Here is a 19132-nt window from a genome sequence, read left to right as displayed (position 1 = left end):
TGTTTGCTTGCTTGCTTGTTTATCTCTTTGGCAAGTTAGAAATTTCACTTATGCCAATTAGTGGGTAGGTTGTGAAAATCTTCTATTTTGTATAAAACAAGAAGACATTGCTTTCAGAACTAGTGAATATAACTTTCATATTGGCAGATACTTGATTATGGAATGTAGGGGGTCCATGTTTATTAAACAGCTGCACTCTCCTAACAGGAATGCACATTTTACCAGTGCTCAGCTGGTCCCTACCTCATTGCCTGATGTAGGTGGATGGCTCACTGTGAGTAGAGGATACATTTTACCAGCGCTCATTGGTCCCCTACCCTCACTGACCTGATGTAGGTGGACAGCTCACTGTGAGTACAGGAGCCACACGTGAAGGAGCATGCAGAGTTTGGCTGCTGGTTTTTGCTTTGTTTTGTTTTTTAAATTTAGAGTCATTTCTTACCTGGAGGTTATCCCTAAGGCACTTAGATCTAAACTAAAGGCATTTTACTTTCCCAAGTCATTTTTTAATGCAGTTGACTAGATTGTGATAGTCTGTATGCATGCTACTGGCCTCCAATAAAGCTCGTGCAAAACCTAACATGTCTCACCATGCCTGTGAACACTCATCACACATGCTATGAGCAAAGACTGAGGAATCTTTCATCTACAAAAATAGCAGATGAGAATGAAAGCTTCAGAAGTGGCAACTGCTAGTATATGTATATAACACACACACACACACACACACACACACACATGTTCACATATGCTCCAACACATATGCTTTTGCCTCTTTTATAGCAATTATTCTAACAGAAAAAAAAGTGTTATCTCTTGGTAGCTTTTTATTTGAATTTCCTGATATTGAGTTTCTTTTCATATATGTTTGGAAATTTGTGTGACTTCTCTGGAAAAACTATGCTTTGTTCCTTTTTCTGTGTTCTTTCTAGTAGATTATTTGAGTTCCTTATATACTTTGTATACTAATCTGTTGTTAGAATTAATTCACAGATATATCCTCCCATTTTATAAATTGACTTTTCATTTTCTTGATTTTTCTCTATGCTGTGCAGAAGCTTTGTTATTCTCATCTTGTTTTACTTGTTCATTTTTGTTCGTCTTGTTCATCCTTTCTTTCTCTTGCCCATGTTTTTCTTGTGTGTGGTAGAGATAAAAATGCTGTTGTGTGTGTGTGTGTGTGTGTGTGTGTGTGTGTGTGTGTATGTATGTATTAAAACAAACGCTCATCCTAGATGGGCATCAGACTCATGATTATGACTCAGCTTCTCAAGTGCTGGGATCACAGACATAGACGCAAACCTGGCTTACAGCCACTCTTAATGGCTTTTGCTCTACGTTTTATTCTAGATACGTTGTATTTTTCCATCTTAAGTTCAGTTTAGAGTTTAAGGCAAGAGGTAAATTTAATTTCATTTTGATGGCTTCACCATGCAATCTCCTAATTGATCTCTAATTCGTCATCATGTATCACACGCATTAGTCTAATAACATTGCCAGACTTGTGGTAGAACACTTGAAACTCATATTACATAGCCGGAAACACACACACATACATCAGAAGCAAGTTCAGAGAGATGCCAATCTCCAATCCTTTCGTGGATATTCAAAACAGACATATTTGTAATTCTCTTTGCTGTGAGCTCAGGAAAGCTCCCAAGGTCAGCAATGCCTATCAAGAAACAAAATGTTTTCTCATATTCTCCCCAGTCCCGCCTTTACCAGTGCCGACACCCCTGATCTCCTGTGCAAGCTGCGAGTGTGTGGAGATTCACAGGACACTGCTTATGGGAGAGGCAGGGGACAACGACTCAAGAGCTGTTTTTCCTGTTTCCAGCATATCTCTGTAACACAGTGGGGTTATCTAAGATAGAGGTCAGGAGAGGAGGAGACAAGAAGGTAGAAAAGCATGGAAGGAAGAAACCCCTTCAGAGTGAGAATTGCAGACAGGAGAAATGATTAAAGTGAGGTCTCTGAGGCACCAGGCAGTGAGTGGAATGACAAGAGAAGATTCTGAGAACAGCTAGTGAAAATCTATGCTGTAAATGAAACCCTAAGTTGAATTATTTTCCGAGTGATAAGGAATGGCATCGGCGGTTCCCATAGCAGCTGCTTCCTAGCTCATCGCCTATCAGGAAGCACCAGATACCAGCTTATTAGCTCAAAGTCAAAAGGAATAGCCTTTTCTGAATACTCATTTCTTTTCTCTATTTTATTTTTGAATGGTTTTAACTGAAATAGAATGACATGACTCTTATTCTCCCTTTACTTCCCCCAACATAGCCCAGTTACTTTATACTTTAATTGCTTCATATGAATTCTTCCAAGAAACACAATTAAAACACACCCATTGCAAGGAAAATAAATATCTTTTATTAGATAGAAGTAGAAGCACAAAGGTCTTCATTATTTAGCCCACATGAAGAGTTTTTCTCCAGGGGACAAAAAAAAAAAATTAGTGCATAAACAAGAGCAGGAAAGGGGGTTAGTGGTACTTGTGAGCCAGGGCAGAGGCCACACCAGCCACCACCTTCTGAAAGGCAGCCTGTGCAGCAGGGGTGAAATCCTTGCCCAGGTCGTGGGACAGCACAATCACGATCATATTGCCCAGGAGCTGTGGGAAGACAGAACAGGCATCTCATGATACTAGAGCAAAAACACCAGACACTGCAGGCTCATTTCAAACGGCAACTTATGGTTACAGTCTTAAAGCAGAAGCAGAATGACAGCTGGGTCCCACCCTCCAGAGCTGATGAAAATCCTCTATGGCAACAGAATCTATAGGCAAATTATATTCTTCCCTATAAGCCTAGTCAGAGAGCTGTGCAAGGAAGCAGGGAATTGCCTATCTTCCCTGTCCTCAAAGCAAATTGCCAGGAAATACTTGAAAAAAAATTTAAAAAAAACGCAGATAAAGAAGAACAAATAGATTTTAAAACTGAAAGTGAAAATGAAGAGTTTCTTGGAGAAAGAGGAAATCACAGCCTCGAAGAACAAAGAGGGGAGACCACGATAGTGAGGGGAGGTAAAGTCGTCAAACTCTTGCCAGCCCTCTACGGGGCACAAGCAGGCATCTTCCATCCAAACTTCTCCCTAGAGTCTCTTCCCTCAGCCTTCTGATGGGAAGGTGATCACCAAAGACAGAGGAAGGAAACCACGGGCAAACCCATCAGACTCACCCTGAAGTTCTCAGGATCCACGTGCAGTTTGTCACAGTGCAGCTCACTCAGGGCGGAAAAGGTGCCTTTGAGGTTGTCCAGGTGTTTCAGGCCGTCAGCAAAGGCATGGATCACCTTCTTGCCATGGGCTTTAACCTGGGCATTGCCCATGACAGCAGAGGCAGAGGACAGGTCCCCAAAGTGTTCAAAGAACCTCTGGGTCCAAGGGTAGACAACCAGCAGCCTAAGGAGAAGACAACCAGAGGACGCTGGAAGTTAGTGCCTGTGGAAAACAGACCTGCATCTCCACGCACCCACTTGTAAGCTGCATTGTAACCTCTGTACCAACCTGCCCAGGGCCTCAGCGCCAACTGCGTCAGCGTTGGCCTTCCCCCACAGGCCGGAGATGGCAGCCTTCTCGGCATCAGTCAGGTGCACCATGGTGTCTGTTTCTGGGCTTGTGCTTCAACACAACTATGTCAGAAGCAAGTGTGAGGAGCAACTTGTCCTGCCCCACCTTTTATGCCCTGCCCTGGCTCCTGCCTTCTCTGCCAGCTGTGAGCAGATTGGCCAATGTCAGGGTGTGACTGTGTAGGATGAGGCTTCAGCAATGACAACCATATCTACCCAGGATGGCTATGGCACTGACTTAGCGATCTGAATTCTGGGTCCTCCCTCCCAATATGATCTGTTCTTATCCTTTCAGCATTCACTGGCCCCAAAACATCTTTTTTTGGCAACTAAATTTATGAATTTTTGGATAAATAACATAGTTGCTCTATTAGATTCTTCTTCAATAATTTTTACTACAGAAATGAAATATAGTAGCATATTATGAGTAGGAAAATGACCTGTTGGGTTTTTCACTTGTTTGTTTGTTTTGTTTTGGCTTAAATGTTTAAGAGGCTCTCCCCTGAGAATTCAGGTCATGCAACATAAACAAGAAGACAAAATAATCATTCTTCTATTGTTTCTTTAATTCTGTTTTTATTTAATTTTGGATTAATCCTCCAGGGAAAAAAATTAAACATGTGTTCACTTATTTTAAGTTGGTCTTCTGTGTGTTTCCTTGTTTCTTTAATCTGTTTACTTAGTCCAGTAAGTTTAGAGAAGCAGCTAAATTGAATGTGTCTTATACACTTGTTACTCTTTAAGTTTTGGGGACCCAGAGATAGAAACAGAACTCTCAATTCAGAAGAAAATCAATACAGATACAAAGCTTGTTAGAATCCAAAGACTGGTGGTAATATTTGGGGACTCAGTTATCTGGAAGGAAAGACTAAAGAGGAACAGTGAACATTCTCTATCTGTAATCATCTGTGGATGTCTGGAGGAGCAGAGGGACTTCCTATCACTTAAATTCAGTATCGGGAAAACCTAGTGGCAGAAAGATTGAAAAATTCTTCCTGTGTTCAAATTTTTTTCTTTCTTCCTTCTTCCCTCCCTCTTTCTTCTCTTCTTACCTCCCTCTCTCTGTCTCTCCCTTCATCCTTTCTTTCCTTCCTTCCTTCCTTTCTCTCTTTCTTACTTTGCTTTCATTACTGATTCATTCGTCCATTTTGCTGCTTTCTGGGCAGTATGTATGTTATGTTTTAGAGTCATTTTCATGTTTGATAGTCCTTACCTAGATCCACTTGCTGTGTACACTTATTTATTGTTACTATTAAACTGTTTAATTTTCATCTTTGTGGATTTTCCAGTTTCCCTCTACTTCCTACCCTCTAAACTCTCACATAAAACATCCTTAACTTTTTACACTAAGAACTTCTGAAGTAGACTTTTCCTTCTTGGTGTTAAAAGCTGCAAGAAACTAAATAAACTCCAAGAGTCACAAAACAGAAGGCATAAATATATGAAGAGGTTCTGGGGGAAAAGGCCACAGTAGCATGAGAGGAAGGAAAGAAGCCCATGTGGGTGAAAATGACTAACACACATTACAGAAATGTGTAAAAGTATTAAACTATGCAAAGACTTCAAAAAGTTACCATGAGAAAAGGAAAAGCTACAAGCATTTCTGATCTCTCTCCCCTGGCCTTTCCCCACCACTGTCTGGCTGGCTGGCTGCTAGGGCTGGTGCATTGCTCTCGGTTTCTCCCCACCCCTCACACATATGCACTTCATTGAAACATTATGGACCAGTAGTACATAAAGCCACCAAGAACAGAAATGACTAAAATACACTGTCTACAAGCACTCATATTAGATCTCCACACTAAACTTCCATAGGAGCTCTGCAGCAAAGAATGAGAATACAACAACAAACTGCCAAGTTTTCCCGATCCATGGAATTTTAGTAAGAAGACCATGACTCTTAGCAATTAAGAACTGTCGGTGAAGGACATGAGTTTCAGAGAATTATCCAGAGTTCTCCAATATGGTGATTATTTTAGACAGCTTCTTTCTGTGGTTTTCTGCTTCCAGAGTGGAGACACATGAGATAACACAGGAAGCTGTTGTGCTTTTTCTTCAGTATTTGGAAGGCAAATATTTCGAGTGCCTCCCTCCCCATTTTAAAACTCTTGGCATCTATAAATTCACTTACTGTATTGCCCATTCCCAAACATCTTGCATTCCTACATGCATGATGATGATGATGATTATTATTATTTATTGAGAAAAGGAAAAAAAAGTTTCAGCCTCCTCCCAGCCTCCCATTTCCCTCCCCCTCCTCCCACCCTTCTTCCCCTCTCCCATTCCTCTCCCCCTCCCTCTCCAGTCCACAGAGCAGTCAGGGTTCCCTGCCCTGTGGAAAGTCCAAGGTCCTCCCACCTCTGTCCATGTCTAGGAAGGTGAATATCCAAACTGGCTAGGCTCCCACAAAGCCAGAACATGAAGTAGGATCAAAACCCCATGCCATTGTCCTTAGCATGCCCTCATTGTTCGCCATGTTCAGAGAGTCCGGTTTTATCCCATGCTTTTTCAGTCATAGTCCAGTTGGCCTTGGTGAGTCCCAATAGATCAGCCACACTGTCTCAGTGGGTGGGTGCACCCCTCGTGGTCCTGACTTCCAGGCTCATCTTCTCCCTCCTTCCACTCCTCATTGGGAACTTGGGAGCTCAGTCCAGTGCTCCAGTGTGGGTCTCTGTCTCTATCGCCATCCATCACCAAATGAAGGATCTATGGTGATATGCAAGATATTTGTCCGCATTGCTATAGGATAGGGTCATTTCAGGTTCCCTATACTCAGCTGCCCAAGGAACTAACTGGGGACATCGCCTGGGCTCCTGGGAGCCACTCTAAATTCAAGTCTCTTGCCAACCCTAAGGTGGCTTCCTTAACTAAGAACTGTGCTTCCGTGCTCCCCTATCCAACCTTCCTTTATCCCAATCATCCTGTTTTCCCAAGTTCCCCCCATCGTCCCCTTCACACTTTTCTCTCCCCATCTCCCCTTACACCCATCCCACCCCACCCCCAAGATCCCAATTTTCTCCCCGGCAATTTTGTCTACTTCCCATAGCCAAGAGGATAACTATATGTTTTTCCTTGGGTTCACCTTCTTATTTAGCTTCTTTAGGTTCACCAATTGTATTTATGGCTAGAAATCAATTATGAGTGAGTACATCCCATGTTCATCTTTTTGGGTCTGGGTTACCTCACTCAGGATAGTGTTTTCTATTTCCATCCATTTGCATGCAAAATTCGAGAAGTCATTGTTTTTTACTGCAGCGTAGTAGTCTACTGTGTATATATTCCACACTTTCTTCATCCATTCTTCCATTGAAGGACATCTAGGTTGTTTCCAGGTTCTGGCTATTACAAATAATACTGCTATGAACATAGTTGAGCAAATGCTTTTGTCATATGATCAGGCATCTCTTGGGTATATTCCCAAGAGTGGTATTGCTGGGTCTAGGGGTAGGTTGATCCCGAATTTCCTGAGAAACCGAAACACTGATTTCCAAAGTGGTTGCACAAGATTGCATTCCCACCAGCAATGGATGAGGGTACCCCTTCCTCCACAACCTCTCCAGCAAAGGCTATCATTGGTGTTTTTGATTTTATCCATTCTGACAGGTGTAAGATGATATCTCAAAGTTGTTTTGATTTGCATTTCCCTGATTGCTAAGGAGGTTGAGCATGACCTTAAGTGTCTTTTGGCCATTTGAACTTCTTCTGTTGAGAATTCTCTGTTCAGTTCAGTGACTCATTTTTTAAATGGGTTAATTAGCATTTTAAAGTCTAGTTTCTTGAGTTTTCTATATATTTTGGAGAGCAGACCTTCGTCTGTTGCGGGGTTGATGAAGATTTTCTCCCAGTCAGTAGGTTGCCTTTTTGTCTTAGTGACAGTGTCCTTTGCTTTACAGAAGCTTCTCAGTTTTAGTAGGTCCCATTTATTCAATGTTGCCCTTATTGTCTGTGCTGCTGGGGTTATACATAGGAAGCGATCTCCTGTGCCCATCTGTTGTTGGGTACTTCCCACTTTCTCTTCTATCAGGTTCAATGTGTTTGGACTGATATTGAGGTTTTTAATCCATTTGGACTTGAGTTTTGTGCATGGTGATAGATATGGGTCTATTTTCATTCTTCTACAGATTGACGTCCAGTTATGCCAGCACCATTTGTTGAAGATGCTTTCTTTCTTCCATTGTATACTTTTAGCTCCTTTATCGAAAATGAGGTGTTCATAGGTTTGTGGGTTAAAATCAGGGTCTTCTATACGATTCCATTGGTCAACTTTTCTGTTGTTATGCCAGTACCACACTGTTTTCATTACTGTAGCTCTGTAATAGAGTTTGAAGTCAGGGATGGTAATGCCTCCAGCAGATCCTTTATTGTATAGGATCGTTTTGGCTATCCTGGGTTTTGTGTTTTTCCATATAAAGTTGATTATTGTCCTCTCAAGATCTGTGAAGAATTTTGATGGGACCTTGATGGGGATTGCATTGAATCTATAAATTGCCTTTGGTAGAATTGCCATTTTTACTATGTTGATCCTCCCAATCCAAGAGCAAGGGAGGTCCTTCCATTTTCTGGTATCCTCTTCAATTTCTTTCTTCAATGCCTTAAAGTTCTTGTCAAATAGATCTTTCAATTCCTTGGTTTGAGTTACCCCAAGATATTTTATGCTGTTTGTTACTATCGTGAAAGGTGAAGCTTCTCTGATTTCCCTCTCTGCTTCCATATCCTTTCTGTATAAGAGGGAGACTGATTTACTAAAAGCTGTTTATCAGCTATAAAAGTTCTTTGGTAGAGTTTTGGGGGTCGCCTATGTACACTATCATATCATCTGCAAATAACAAAAGTTTAACTTCTTCCTTTCTAATTTGAATCCCTTTGATCCCATTATGTTGTCTTATTGCTATTGCTAGAACTTCAAGCACTATATTGAAGACGTATGGCAAGAGTGGACATCCTTGTCCTGTTCCTGACTTTAGTGGGATGGCTTTGAGTTTCTCTCCATTTTATTTGATGTTAGCTGACGGCTTTCTGTATATAGTTTTTATTATATTTAGGTATGACCCTTGTATCCCTTATCTCTCCAATACTTTTATCATAAAGGGATGTTGAATTTTGTCAAATGCTTTTTCAGCATCTAATGAAATGATCATATGGTTTTTTTTTCTTTCAGTTTATTTATATGATTGATTACATTGATAGATTTTTGTATGTTGAACCAGCCCTGCATCTCTGGGATGAAGCCTACTTGATCATAATGGATAATTTTTCTAATGTGTTCTTGGATACGGTTTGCCAGTATTTTATTGAGAATTTTTGCGTCGATATTCATGAGTGAGATTGGCCTGTAATTCTCTTTCTTGGTTGAGTCTTTTTGTGGTTTTGGTATCAGAGTAACTGTAGCTTCATAAAAGGAATTTGGCAATGACTCTTCTGTTTCAATATTGTGAAATACATTAAGGCGTATAGAATTATGTCTTCTTGGACGTTCTGGTAGAATTCCGCATTGAAACCATCTGGTCCTGGGCTTTTTTTGGTAGGGAGGTTTTTGATAACAGCTTCTAATTCTTCGCAACTAACAGGTCTATTTAGATTGTTCACCTGGTCCTGGTTTCACTTTGGTATATGGTATTTATATAAAAAAGTGTTCATTTCTTTTACATTTTCCAGTTTTGTGGCATACAGGCTTTTGTAGTAAGATCTAACGATTCTCTGAATTTCCTCTGTGTCTGTGGTTATGTCCCCCTTTTCATTTCTGATCTTATTAATTTGCATATTCTCCCTCTGCTGTTTGATTAGTTTGGATAGGGGTTCATCAATCTTGTTTATTTTCTCCAGGAACCAGCTTTTTGTTTCATTGATTCTTTGGATTGTTTTCTGTGTTTCTATTTTGTTGATTTCTGCCCTCAGTTTGATTATTTCCAGTCTTCTACTCCTCCTAGGTGAGTCTGCTTCTTTTTTTCTAGAGCTTTCAGGTGGGCTGTTAAGTCTCCAATGCGTGCTTTTTCTGTTTTCTTTAAGTGGGCACTTAGTGCTATGAACTTTCCTCCTAGGACTGCTTTCATAGTGTCCCATAAGTTTGAGTAGGTTGTTTCTTTATTTTCATTGAATTCGAGGAAGACTTTAATTTCTTTCTTTATTTCTTCCTTGATCCAGGTGTGGTTCAGTAGTTGACTGTTCAGTTTCCATGAGTTTGTAGGCTTTCTGGGGGTAGCATTGTTGTTGAATTCTAACTTTAATCCATGGTGATCTGATAAGACACAGGAGGTTACGAATATTTTTTTATAACTGTGGAAGTTTGCTTTGTTACCGAGTATGTGGTCAATTTTCGAGAAGGTTCCATGAGCTGCAGAGAAGAAGGTATATTCTTTCCTATTTGGGTGGAATGTTCTATAGATGTCTGTTAAGTCCATTTGATTCATTACCTCCATTAATTCTTTTATTTCTCTGTTAGGTTTCTGTCTGATTGACCTGTCCATTGGTGAGAGAGGAGTGTTGAAGTCTCCTGCTATTAGTGTGGGCGGTTTGATGGCAGCCTTGAATTATAGTAATGTTTCTATTACATACGTGGGTGCTTTTATATTAGGGGCATAGATATTCAGGATTGAGACTTCATCCTGATAAATTGTTCCTGTTATGAGTATAAAATGTCCCTCTCCATCTCTTCTGATTGATTTAAGTTTGAAGTCAACTTTGTTAGAAATTAGTATGGCCACACCTGCTTGTTTCTTAGGTCTATTTGCTTGATAATCCTTTTCCCATCCCTTTACTCTGAGTAGGTGCCTGTCTTTGTGGTTAAGGTGTGTTTCTTGTAAACAGCAGAATGTTGGATCCTGTTTTTGTATCCAATCTCTTAGCCTGTGCCTTTTTATAGGTGAGTTGAGTCCATTGACATTAAGTGATATTAATGACCAGTGGTTGTTAACTCTGGTCACTTTTTTAGTAGTAGAGTTTGTGTGTTTCCCTTCTTTGAGTTGTGCTGGTGAAGGGTCTCTTGATGTTTGAGTTATTGTGGTCATTGTTGGACTCCTTGGTTTGTGATTCTCCTTCTATTACTGATGTAGAAGTATCATATATCAATCTTTTGATTTCATTGGTTAAGTAATAAACACACTGCTTGGACTCATAGCTTAGAACATAGGTGGGTGGAGTAAACAGAGTAGACTGCTGGGAGGAAGAGGAAGTGAGATCAGAGATGTCATGCTCCCCTCTCCCAGATTGACTGGCAGCTCTGCTCTCTGGAGTAGAGATGCCATGCTGCCCGCTCCCGGGCAGACACACGTGATGAAGCTCCAACCCAGGATGGACTTAGGCTAGAATCTCCTTGGTAATCCACCTCGTGGGCTACATTAGAAATGGGCTGGTCCAGGTGCGAGAGTTAGCCGAGAAGAGGCTAGATAGAAATGGGCCAAGCGGTGTTTAAAAGAATACAGTTTCCGAGTTTCCGTGTAATTATTTCGGGTAACGCTAGCCGTGCGGGCAGCCGGGTGCCGGGGACGCAGTCCGCTGCTCCTTATTACTACATATTACTTTCTGTAAGGCTGGATTTGTGGCTACGTATTGTTTAAATTTATTTTTATCCTGGAAAATTTTGTTTTCTCCATTTATAGTGAACGAAAGCTTGGCTAGGTATAGTAGTCTGGGCTTACATCCATGGTCTCTTAGTTTCTGCAGTACATCTATCCAGGACCTTCTGGCTTTCATTGTTTCCATAGAGAAATCAGGTTTAAGTCTGATAGGTTTACCTTTATAAGTAACTTGGCCTTTTTCCTTTGCAGCTCTTAATATTCTTTCTTTATTCTGTATGTTTTGTGTTTTGATTATTATATGGCGAGGAGATGTTTTTTTTTGTTTTTTTTTTTTTGGTCCAGTCTATTTGGTGTTCTGTATGCTTCTTGAACCTTCAAAGGAATATCTTTTTTTAGGTTGGGAAAGTTCTCTTCTATAGTTTTATTAAATATATTTTCTGGACCGTTGAGCTGTACTTCTTCTCCTTCTTCTATCCCAATTATTCTTAGGTTTGGTCTTTTTATTGTGTCCCAGATTTCCTGAATGTTTTGTGATGAGAATTTGTTGGTTTTGCTGTTTTCTTTGATCAGTGTGTTTATTTTCTCTATGGTATCTTCAGTGTCTGAAATTCTTTCTTCTATCTCTTGTAATCGGTTGGTAGTACTTGTCTCTGTATTTCCTGTTCGTTTACCCAGATTTTCCATCTCCATCCTTCCCTTGGTTTGTGTTTTCTTCATTACTTCCATTTCATTCTTCAAGTCTTGAACCGCTTTCCTTACCTGTTTGATTGCTTTTTCTTGTTTCTCTTGATTTTCTTGGGTATCTTTGAGCGATTTATTCATTTCTTCTACCTTTTTGTTTGTGATCTCTAATTGTTTATGGCAGTTTTTCACCTCCTGTTTAAGGTCTTCTATTATTTTCATATAATTCACTTTTGAGTCGATTTCTTCTAATTCTTCTAGAGTAGGGTGTAAACTTCTTCTTATTTCGGGATCCCTGGATTCTGGTGATGTCTTGTTGCCTTTCAGGTTGTTGGAGGAATTCTTGCATTGGTGCCTTCCCATCTCTTCCTTCAAATGGAACGAGGAGAGGCCTGTTGTCTTGGTCCAGTCTTTGCTGTAACTGACTCTCTGGGTGTATCTCTTCAGTGTAGAAGCAGGAACCGTCCGGTCCAGATGGAACTCCTCAGCACCAAAACATAGACTCCTGGTAGTCCAATGACCCGCGGACAAAAGGGAGAACTTGGGGGGCAGGGTGGGGATAAGTAGAACACAGGATACCCTGCCGCAAAAGCTGAAGGTGCTCGTGCTCCCTTTCAGGGGTCCTTAAGGCCTGCCCTGTAGGCAGGCACTCCCCGCTCTGGGTGGGTAGCCTTAGTGTAGAAGCAGAAAACTGTTCCTGGGCAAAGGACCTAGCAGAAAACGCTGGCTTGGTGGGGGGGGGGGTCGTGTGTAAGAAAGACAGCCCTGCAGAAGGAGCTGGGGGAGGGGGGTTTGTGCTCTCTTCCGGGACAATCCGCCCCTGGATCGCACACACTCACCTGTCCAGATGGAACTCGTCAGTACCTAAACAGGGCCACCTGGTAGCCCAATGATCTGGGGACAAAGGAAAAAACAGGGCAGGCAGGGCAGGATCCAGGAGAGCACAGGCAACCCTGGAGCACAAACTGAAGGTTCCTGGGCTCCCTTACAGGGGACCTTGAGGCCTGCCCAGTAGGCAGGCACTCACCACTCTGGGTGGGTAGCCTTAGCGTAGGAGCTTAAAACTGTTCTTGAGCACTGGTCCTAGCATACAGCAGGGCAGGGTTGGGGTGGGGTCCTGGGGGGCTGGGTCATGTGTAAGAAAGACAGCCCTGCAGAAGGAGCTGGGGGGGGGGGTTGTGCTCTCTTCCGGGACAATCTGCCCCTGGATAGCACACACTCACCCATCCAGATGGAACTCCTCAGCACCTAAACAGGGCCACCTGGTAGCCCAATGATCCGGGGACAAAAGGAGAAACGGGGCAGGCAGGGCAAGATCCAGGAGAGCACAGGCACTCCTAAAGCACAAGCTGAAGGTGCCCGGGCTCCCTTACAGGGGACCTTGAGGCCTGCCTGGTAAGCAGGCACTCACCGCTCTGGGTGGGTAGCCTTAGTGTAGGAGCTTAAAACTGTTCTTGAGCACTGGTCCTAGCATACAGCAGGGCAGGGTTGGAGGGGGTGCTGGGGGGGCTGGGTTGTCTATTATTACTATTATTGTGGTTAACAGTCTTCATTGGGTATTATAGCATTTAGACCAGAGCTGCCATGTGGTGACACTCTATTGCTGATTGGTCTGGATGTGGATGTTAGGGTGGGCTTCTCGGCCTGGGTAGGTGCAGAGTTGGTCATCCCAGGAGCTCTCCCTTGTCTTTGACACCACGGTGAGTTTTCCTGCATTACCTTGACAAGTTCACCCTTTGCAGCAAGGTGCAGGGTCAGATCTGCTTTCATGTCTCTGGGTCGGCTCTTCCACACTTACACCTTCAGGGCCAGCTCTACTGTGTTGCCCAGGCATGGTGCAGGGACCACTCTTGTAAGTGCTAAATCAAATGGGGGGGGGGATTAGACGAGGCTAGCTCTCCCACCTGCCTGAGGCATTGATGAGGAGGGGAGAGGAATCTCTCTGCTGCCCATGCTGCCACATAACAGGTGAGTGATGGGGACAAGTCTTTCAAGCTAATGATATCGGAGCTGGTCACACCTTTGCCAATGGGATTGGCTCTATTGTGCTACCCAGACAGGGTCCAAGGCCTGTTTTCAGAGTATTGCACCTAGTGGCTGGCACTCTGCGGCCCTTCTGACCTCAAGGTCAGTTCTCTCACTTGACTCAGGCATACATGGGAGGCAGGGGCAGAGGAGCAGACTATTTCTTAATTTGTCCTTTGGGGACCTTGCTGGAGAGGGGAAACTCTAGGACACGGGGAAAAAAACTAGAAAATAATCATTCTGAGTGAGGCATCCAAGACCCAGAAAGACAAATATGGTATGTATTTTCCTATATGTGGATATGGGCTGTTAAGTAAATGATAAAACATCTGACCCAGAGATTAGGTAAAGGAGGGGGGGGGGGGATGTCAAGAGGGAAGCATGGATCTTCCTTGAAAGCATAAAGAGAATTGATTTTATGTGTGGACTGGGAGCAGGTGGGGATGGGAACTGGAAAGATCAGGAGGTGAGGGAGGTGAGACGGTGGCAGACACTATGTGTAAAGACAGCTGGAAATGGGAAAATTTAGGAGATGGCATGGAAAGTTAGCACAGCGGTAGCTTTTTGGAACTTATAAAAGTGATCAGAAGGAAGATTCTTAGTAATAAGGGACACAGTCTCAACTTCCCACCTCTTGTAGCCTGGCAAGATTTTCAGTGGCGGGTCTAGGATGCTTTCAATTGACTTGTTGGCCAAGGGCATCTAATAGAAATCTACATACAACTCAGGCTGATGCTAAGACAAATGGTTGCTCTCTACAAACTGACAGTGTGGCCCCACTGCTGAGAACAACATCCTTACATCTCAATGAATGGTGAAAAGTCGAGCTGGTGCCTATATAAAGGTTCACTATGTTCTGGTCTCCTTGGTGAGGGAAGGTCCTCTGCAGGCTACTGAAGGCGAAATATGGACACTGTCCCATCCACCAAACCTTTGACCTATATTCTGTCCTGCCTGCAAGATATGCTAAGGCAGGGTGGCACAGGATGTTTGGGAGTAGCCAATCAATGTCTGGTTTGATTTAAGGTCCACTTCACAAGAAGTAATTTATACCCAACATGGTTTAGAAAACTCTGAATTAGAAATTATATAGCCCAAAGATCTAGACTAAAATCAAACATGACTGATCTATTACAAAAAAATAATTAATTAAATGATTCCTAATGATATTCTGCTGTTTTCAGATCAGTGGCCTATCCAATCATCATCAAAAAGGTTTCCTCAGGCAGCAGATCAGAAGAGATGCAGAAACCCACACCCAGACATTATGTAGAAAGAGAATCTAAATTGAAGGTTCAATCAAATCCTTCTCCTCAAAAAAATTAGTTGGATGAAGAGGTGGAAAGATCTTAATACTCAAAAGGAGTGGAAGATACCAGAAAAACAAAGCCCTCTGAATTATCTAATCAAGGCACAAATGAGCTCACAGAGACTGAAGCAATAAGCACAGGGCCTACATGGTTTTATACCAGGTCCTCTACTTATATATTATTGCTGTGGGATAACCCTCCTGTATGCTGTGAATATGTATTACTCACATTGGTTGATAATAAAGCTGATTTGGCCTATAGCAAAACAGAATAAGACTAGGTTAGAAAACCAAACTGAAAATAAAGAAAGAAGAGGGCAGAGTCAGGCAGAGAGATGCAAGCAGTTGCTGGGAAAACAAGATGTTAGAGGACAGGAAAAGCCATTTGACAAAATACAGATTAATAGAAATGGATTAATTTAAGTTGTAAGAGCTAGTAAATAATAAACCTGAGCGATGAGACAAACATTCTGCAATTAATATAAACTTTCGTGTGTTTATTTGGAACTGGGTAGTCAAGACAGAAGAAAAGCTCCACCTCCATTTAAGCATTATAGCTATTAGCTTAGGATTTTATGGGACTCCTGGATATCAGAAGGAATGCATCTCTGACTCTTTTGTCTGCTTTTGGGACTCTTTTACCCCTGTTTCCATGTCTAACTTCAATAGGAGAGGTTTTGCTTCATCTTATATTTTATTGTGTCATGTTTGACTGTTAAATTTTTTTATTATTAAATAAATTTATTCATTTAAGGGCTGAAGAGATGGCTCAGTGGTTAAGAGCACTGGCTGCTCTTCCAGAGGTCCTAAATTTCCAGCAACCACATAGTGGTTTACAACCATCTGTAATGAGATCTGGTGCCCTCTTCTGAGCTGCAGGAATACATGTAGGCAGAACACTCCTATAATTAATAAATAAATATTTCTTATAATTTGTATTTATTCATTTATTCATTATGGATATAATATTCTGTCTATGTGTATGTCTGCAGGCCAGAAGAGGGCACCAGACCTCATTACAGATGGTTGTCAGCTACCATGTGGTTGCCAGGAATTGAACTCAGGACCTTTGGAAGAGCAGGTAATGCTCTTAAACACTGAGCCATCTCTCCAGCCCTAAATAAATATTTTTTTAAAATAAATGATGTGTTACATTTGTTTATGCTCTGGAACATTTGTTGAAAATATTATTCATTTATTTTACATCCTGATTGCAGCTTCCCCTCCCTCAACTCCTCCAATTTCCTCCCCTTTAAACTCCCCAATACATCCTCTTCTGTTTCTGTTCAGAAAGGAACAGGCCTCCAATGGCAGTCAACAAAGCATGGTGTGTCCAAGATACACTTAAAGAAAGGCTCAACATGCTTAGCTATCAGGGAAATGCAAATCAAATGACTCTGAGATATCATCTTACACCAGTCAGAATGGCCAAGAAAAAAAATGACAATCTATGTTGGACAGGATGTAGAGTAAAAGGAACACTCCTTCACTGCTGATGGGAGCGCAAACTTGTACAGTCACTTTGGAAATCAGTATGGTGATTTCTCAGAAAATTGTAAATCAATCTACTTCAAGACACATGATACTACTCTTCAGCATATACCTTAAGGATACTCGACCATACCACAAGGACACTTGCCCAACTATGTTCATAGTAGCATTATTTGTAATAGCCAGAACCTGGAAACAACCTAGTTGCCCCTCAACAAAAGAACGAATAAAGAAAATACGGTATATGTATCTACACTATGGAGTATTATTGAGTGGAAAAGAACAACGACATCATGTAATTTGCAGGCAAATGGCTGGAAGTAGAAAAAAATCATCCTGAGTGGAATAAACCAGACCCAGAAAGACAAACATGGTATGTACTCACTCATAAGGGGATATTATATGTAAAGCAAAGAATGATCAGGCTACAGTACTCAGATCACAAGGAGGACCCTGAGAGGGATACATGGATCTCCCTGGCAAGAGGAGGTAGATGGAATGTCCTGGGTAAACTGAGACCAGGGATGTAGAGGGGAGGGGATTTGGGGATGGGAACATGAGGGATCAGGATGGTTCAGTTGGCAGTGGGAAGGAGAGGGAGAATAGTGGCAGAGACATCTTGATAGAGGGGGTCATTGTGGGGTTGGGGGAGAAACCTGGAGTCAAGGAAACTCCCAGGAGTCCACAAGGTTGACCCCAGCTAAGACTCCTGGTAAGAGTTAAGAGAGTGCCTGAACTGGCCTTCCCCCATAACCAGGTTGGAGACTACCCTAACTGTCATCATGGAGCCTTCGTCCAGTACATGATGGAAGCAGATGTAAAGATCAATGGTCAAGCATTGGACCAAGCTCCAGGAGTCCAGTTGAGGAGAGGATGGAGAGGTTTTATAAGCAAGCGGTTTTCAAGTTCATGGTGGGGAAACCCACAGAGACTGCTGACCTGAGCTTGTGATTGCTCACGGACTATAGACAGACAGCTGGGAGCTCACATGAAACTGATCTGGGCCCTCTGCATGTGTGCGACAGTTGTGTAGCTTGGTCTTTTATGGGGTCCCTAGCAGTGGGACCAGGACCAGTCCCTGATGCATAGGCTGGCTCTTTGGAGCCTATTCACTATGGTGGGATGCCTTGTTCAGTCTTGGTGCAGTGGGGGAGGAGATTGGTCCTGCCTCAACTTGATGTGCCATACTTTGTTGATTCCCAGGGGAGGCCTTGTCCCATCTGAATGGAAGAGACAGAGGAGGAGTGGATGGATGTGGTGTGTAAAAGGGAGGCATGGGAGAATGTGGGAGAAGAGAAGGGAGGGGGAACTGTGTTCAGTATGTAAAATAAATAAGATAAGATAAACACGATTTTTAGAAAGCAGGGCATGTCAAGCTGAGGTCGGACTAAGCTCATCCCCTTGTATTAAGACTGGGCAAGGCAATACAGTATGAGGAATGGGTTCCTGGAAGCCGGGCAAAGCCTTAGGGACAGGCCCTGCTCCCACCACTAGGAGTCCCACAAGTATCTCAAGCTCAACAACAGTCACACATATGTAAATGGCCTAGGTCAGTCCCATGCAGGCTCCATAGACGCCAGTCTAGTCTGTGATCTCCTATGAGCTTAGGTTAGTTGTTTCTGTGGGTTCCCTTGTAATGACCTTGGCCTACTCCCCACCATCTCTAACTCATACAATCCTTCTTCCTTCTCTTCAACAGGATTCTCAGAGCTCAGCCCAGTGCTTAACTGTGTAAAGGGCATCTAGTGTTTCTGGCTATTAGGAATAACACTACTATAAACAATTGTGGAACGATTGATCATCCTTTGGGTATATGCCAGAGACTGGCATAGCTGGATCCTGAGGTAGCTTGATTCCCAATTTTCTAAGAAACTTCCACATTGATTTCAAAGTGCCTGTACAAATTAATACTTCTATCACCGAATGAAGGTCCCTTGATGACAACTAGGGTTGTCAATTTGATTAGAGATGGCCAGTTCAGGCTATCTATCCACTATTGCTAGGAATTCTATTCTTTTTTTTTTTTTTTTTTTTTTTTTTTTTGGTTTTTTTCGAGACAGGGTTTCTCTGTGGTTTTGGAGCCTGTCCTGGAACTAGCTCTTGTAGACCAGGCTGGTCTCGAACTCACAGAGATCCGCCTGCCTCTGCCTCCCGAGTGCTGGGATTAAAGGCGTGCGCCACCACCGCCCGGCCCTTGCTAGGAATTCTAATTGGGGTCATCCTTGGAGATTTGTAGAGATATCCCTTGCACCTGGTTTCTACCTGACTCCAAAAGTCCCCCATCAAGAAGTCTCTTTTGGCTTTGTGGGAGCCTAGGCAGTTTGGATGCTCAACTTACTAGACCTGGATGGAGGTGGGGGTTCCTTGGACTTCCCACAGGACAGGGAACCCTGATTGCTTTTAGGGCTGGGGGGGGGGCTTGGTTGGGGGAGGGGGAGGGAAATGGGAGGCGGTGGTGGGGAAGAGACAGAAATCTTTAATAAATAAATAAATTTTAAAAAAAGAAGTCTCTTTTACTGCCCTTGCCCTCCTCTCACCACCCA

General features: G+C 42.6%; 1 protein-coding gene across 1 annotated transcript; it reads right to left on the bottom strand.

The window, feature by feature from the left end:
• Window positions 1-2350: 2350 nt before the first annotated feature.
• Window positions 2351-3669, bottom strand: LOC121457554 (hemoglobin subunit beta). The gene is made up of 3 exons (XM_041666411.1): window positions 3508-3669; window positions 3180-3402; window positions 2351-2614 (listed from the first exon to the last, which is right to left on the bottom strand). The coding sequence occupies exons 1-3, from the start codon at window positions 3597-3599 to the stop codon at window positions 2486-2488; spliced, it is 444 nt and encodes a 147-aa protein (XP_041522345.1). The 5' UTR covers window positions 3600-3669; the 3' UTR covers window positions 2351-2485.
• Window positions 3670-19132: the final 15463 nt, after the last annotated feature.

This window comes from Microtus oregoni, unplaced genomic scaffold (assembly GCF_018167655.1).
Source record: "Microtus oregoni isolate MIOR12 unplaced genomic scaffold, Mior012 000016F_ref0000370, whole genome shotgun sequence".
NCBI lineage: Eukaryota > Metazoa > Chordata > Mammalia > Rodentia > Cricetidae > Microtus > Microtus oregoni.
Note: the sequence above shows the minus strand (reverse complement) of the source record. Positions and strands in the feature narration are given on the sequence as shown.

Excerpts from the sequence above, each read along its gene's own strand:
- LOC121457554 (XM_041666411.1), bottom strand. The coding sequence starts at position 3,599 with ATGGTGCACCTGACTGATGCCGAGAAGGCTGCCATCTCCGGCCTGTGG. Across the intron at positions 3,403-3,507 it reads GGCGCTGAGGCCCTGGGCAG|GCTGCTGGTTGTCTACCCTT; the intron begins GTTGGTACAGAG and ends TCTTCTCCTTAG. Across the intron at positions 2,615-3,179 it reads TGGATCCTGAGAACTTCAGG|CTCCTGGGCAATATGATCGT; the intron begins GTGAGTCTGATG and ends GTCTTCCCACAG.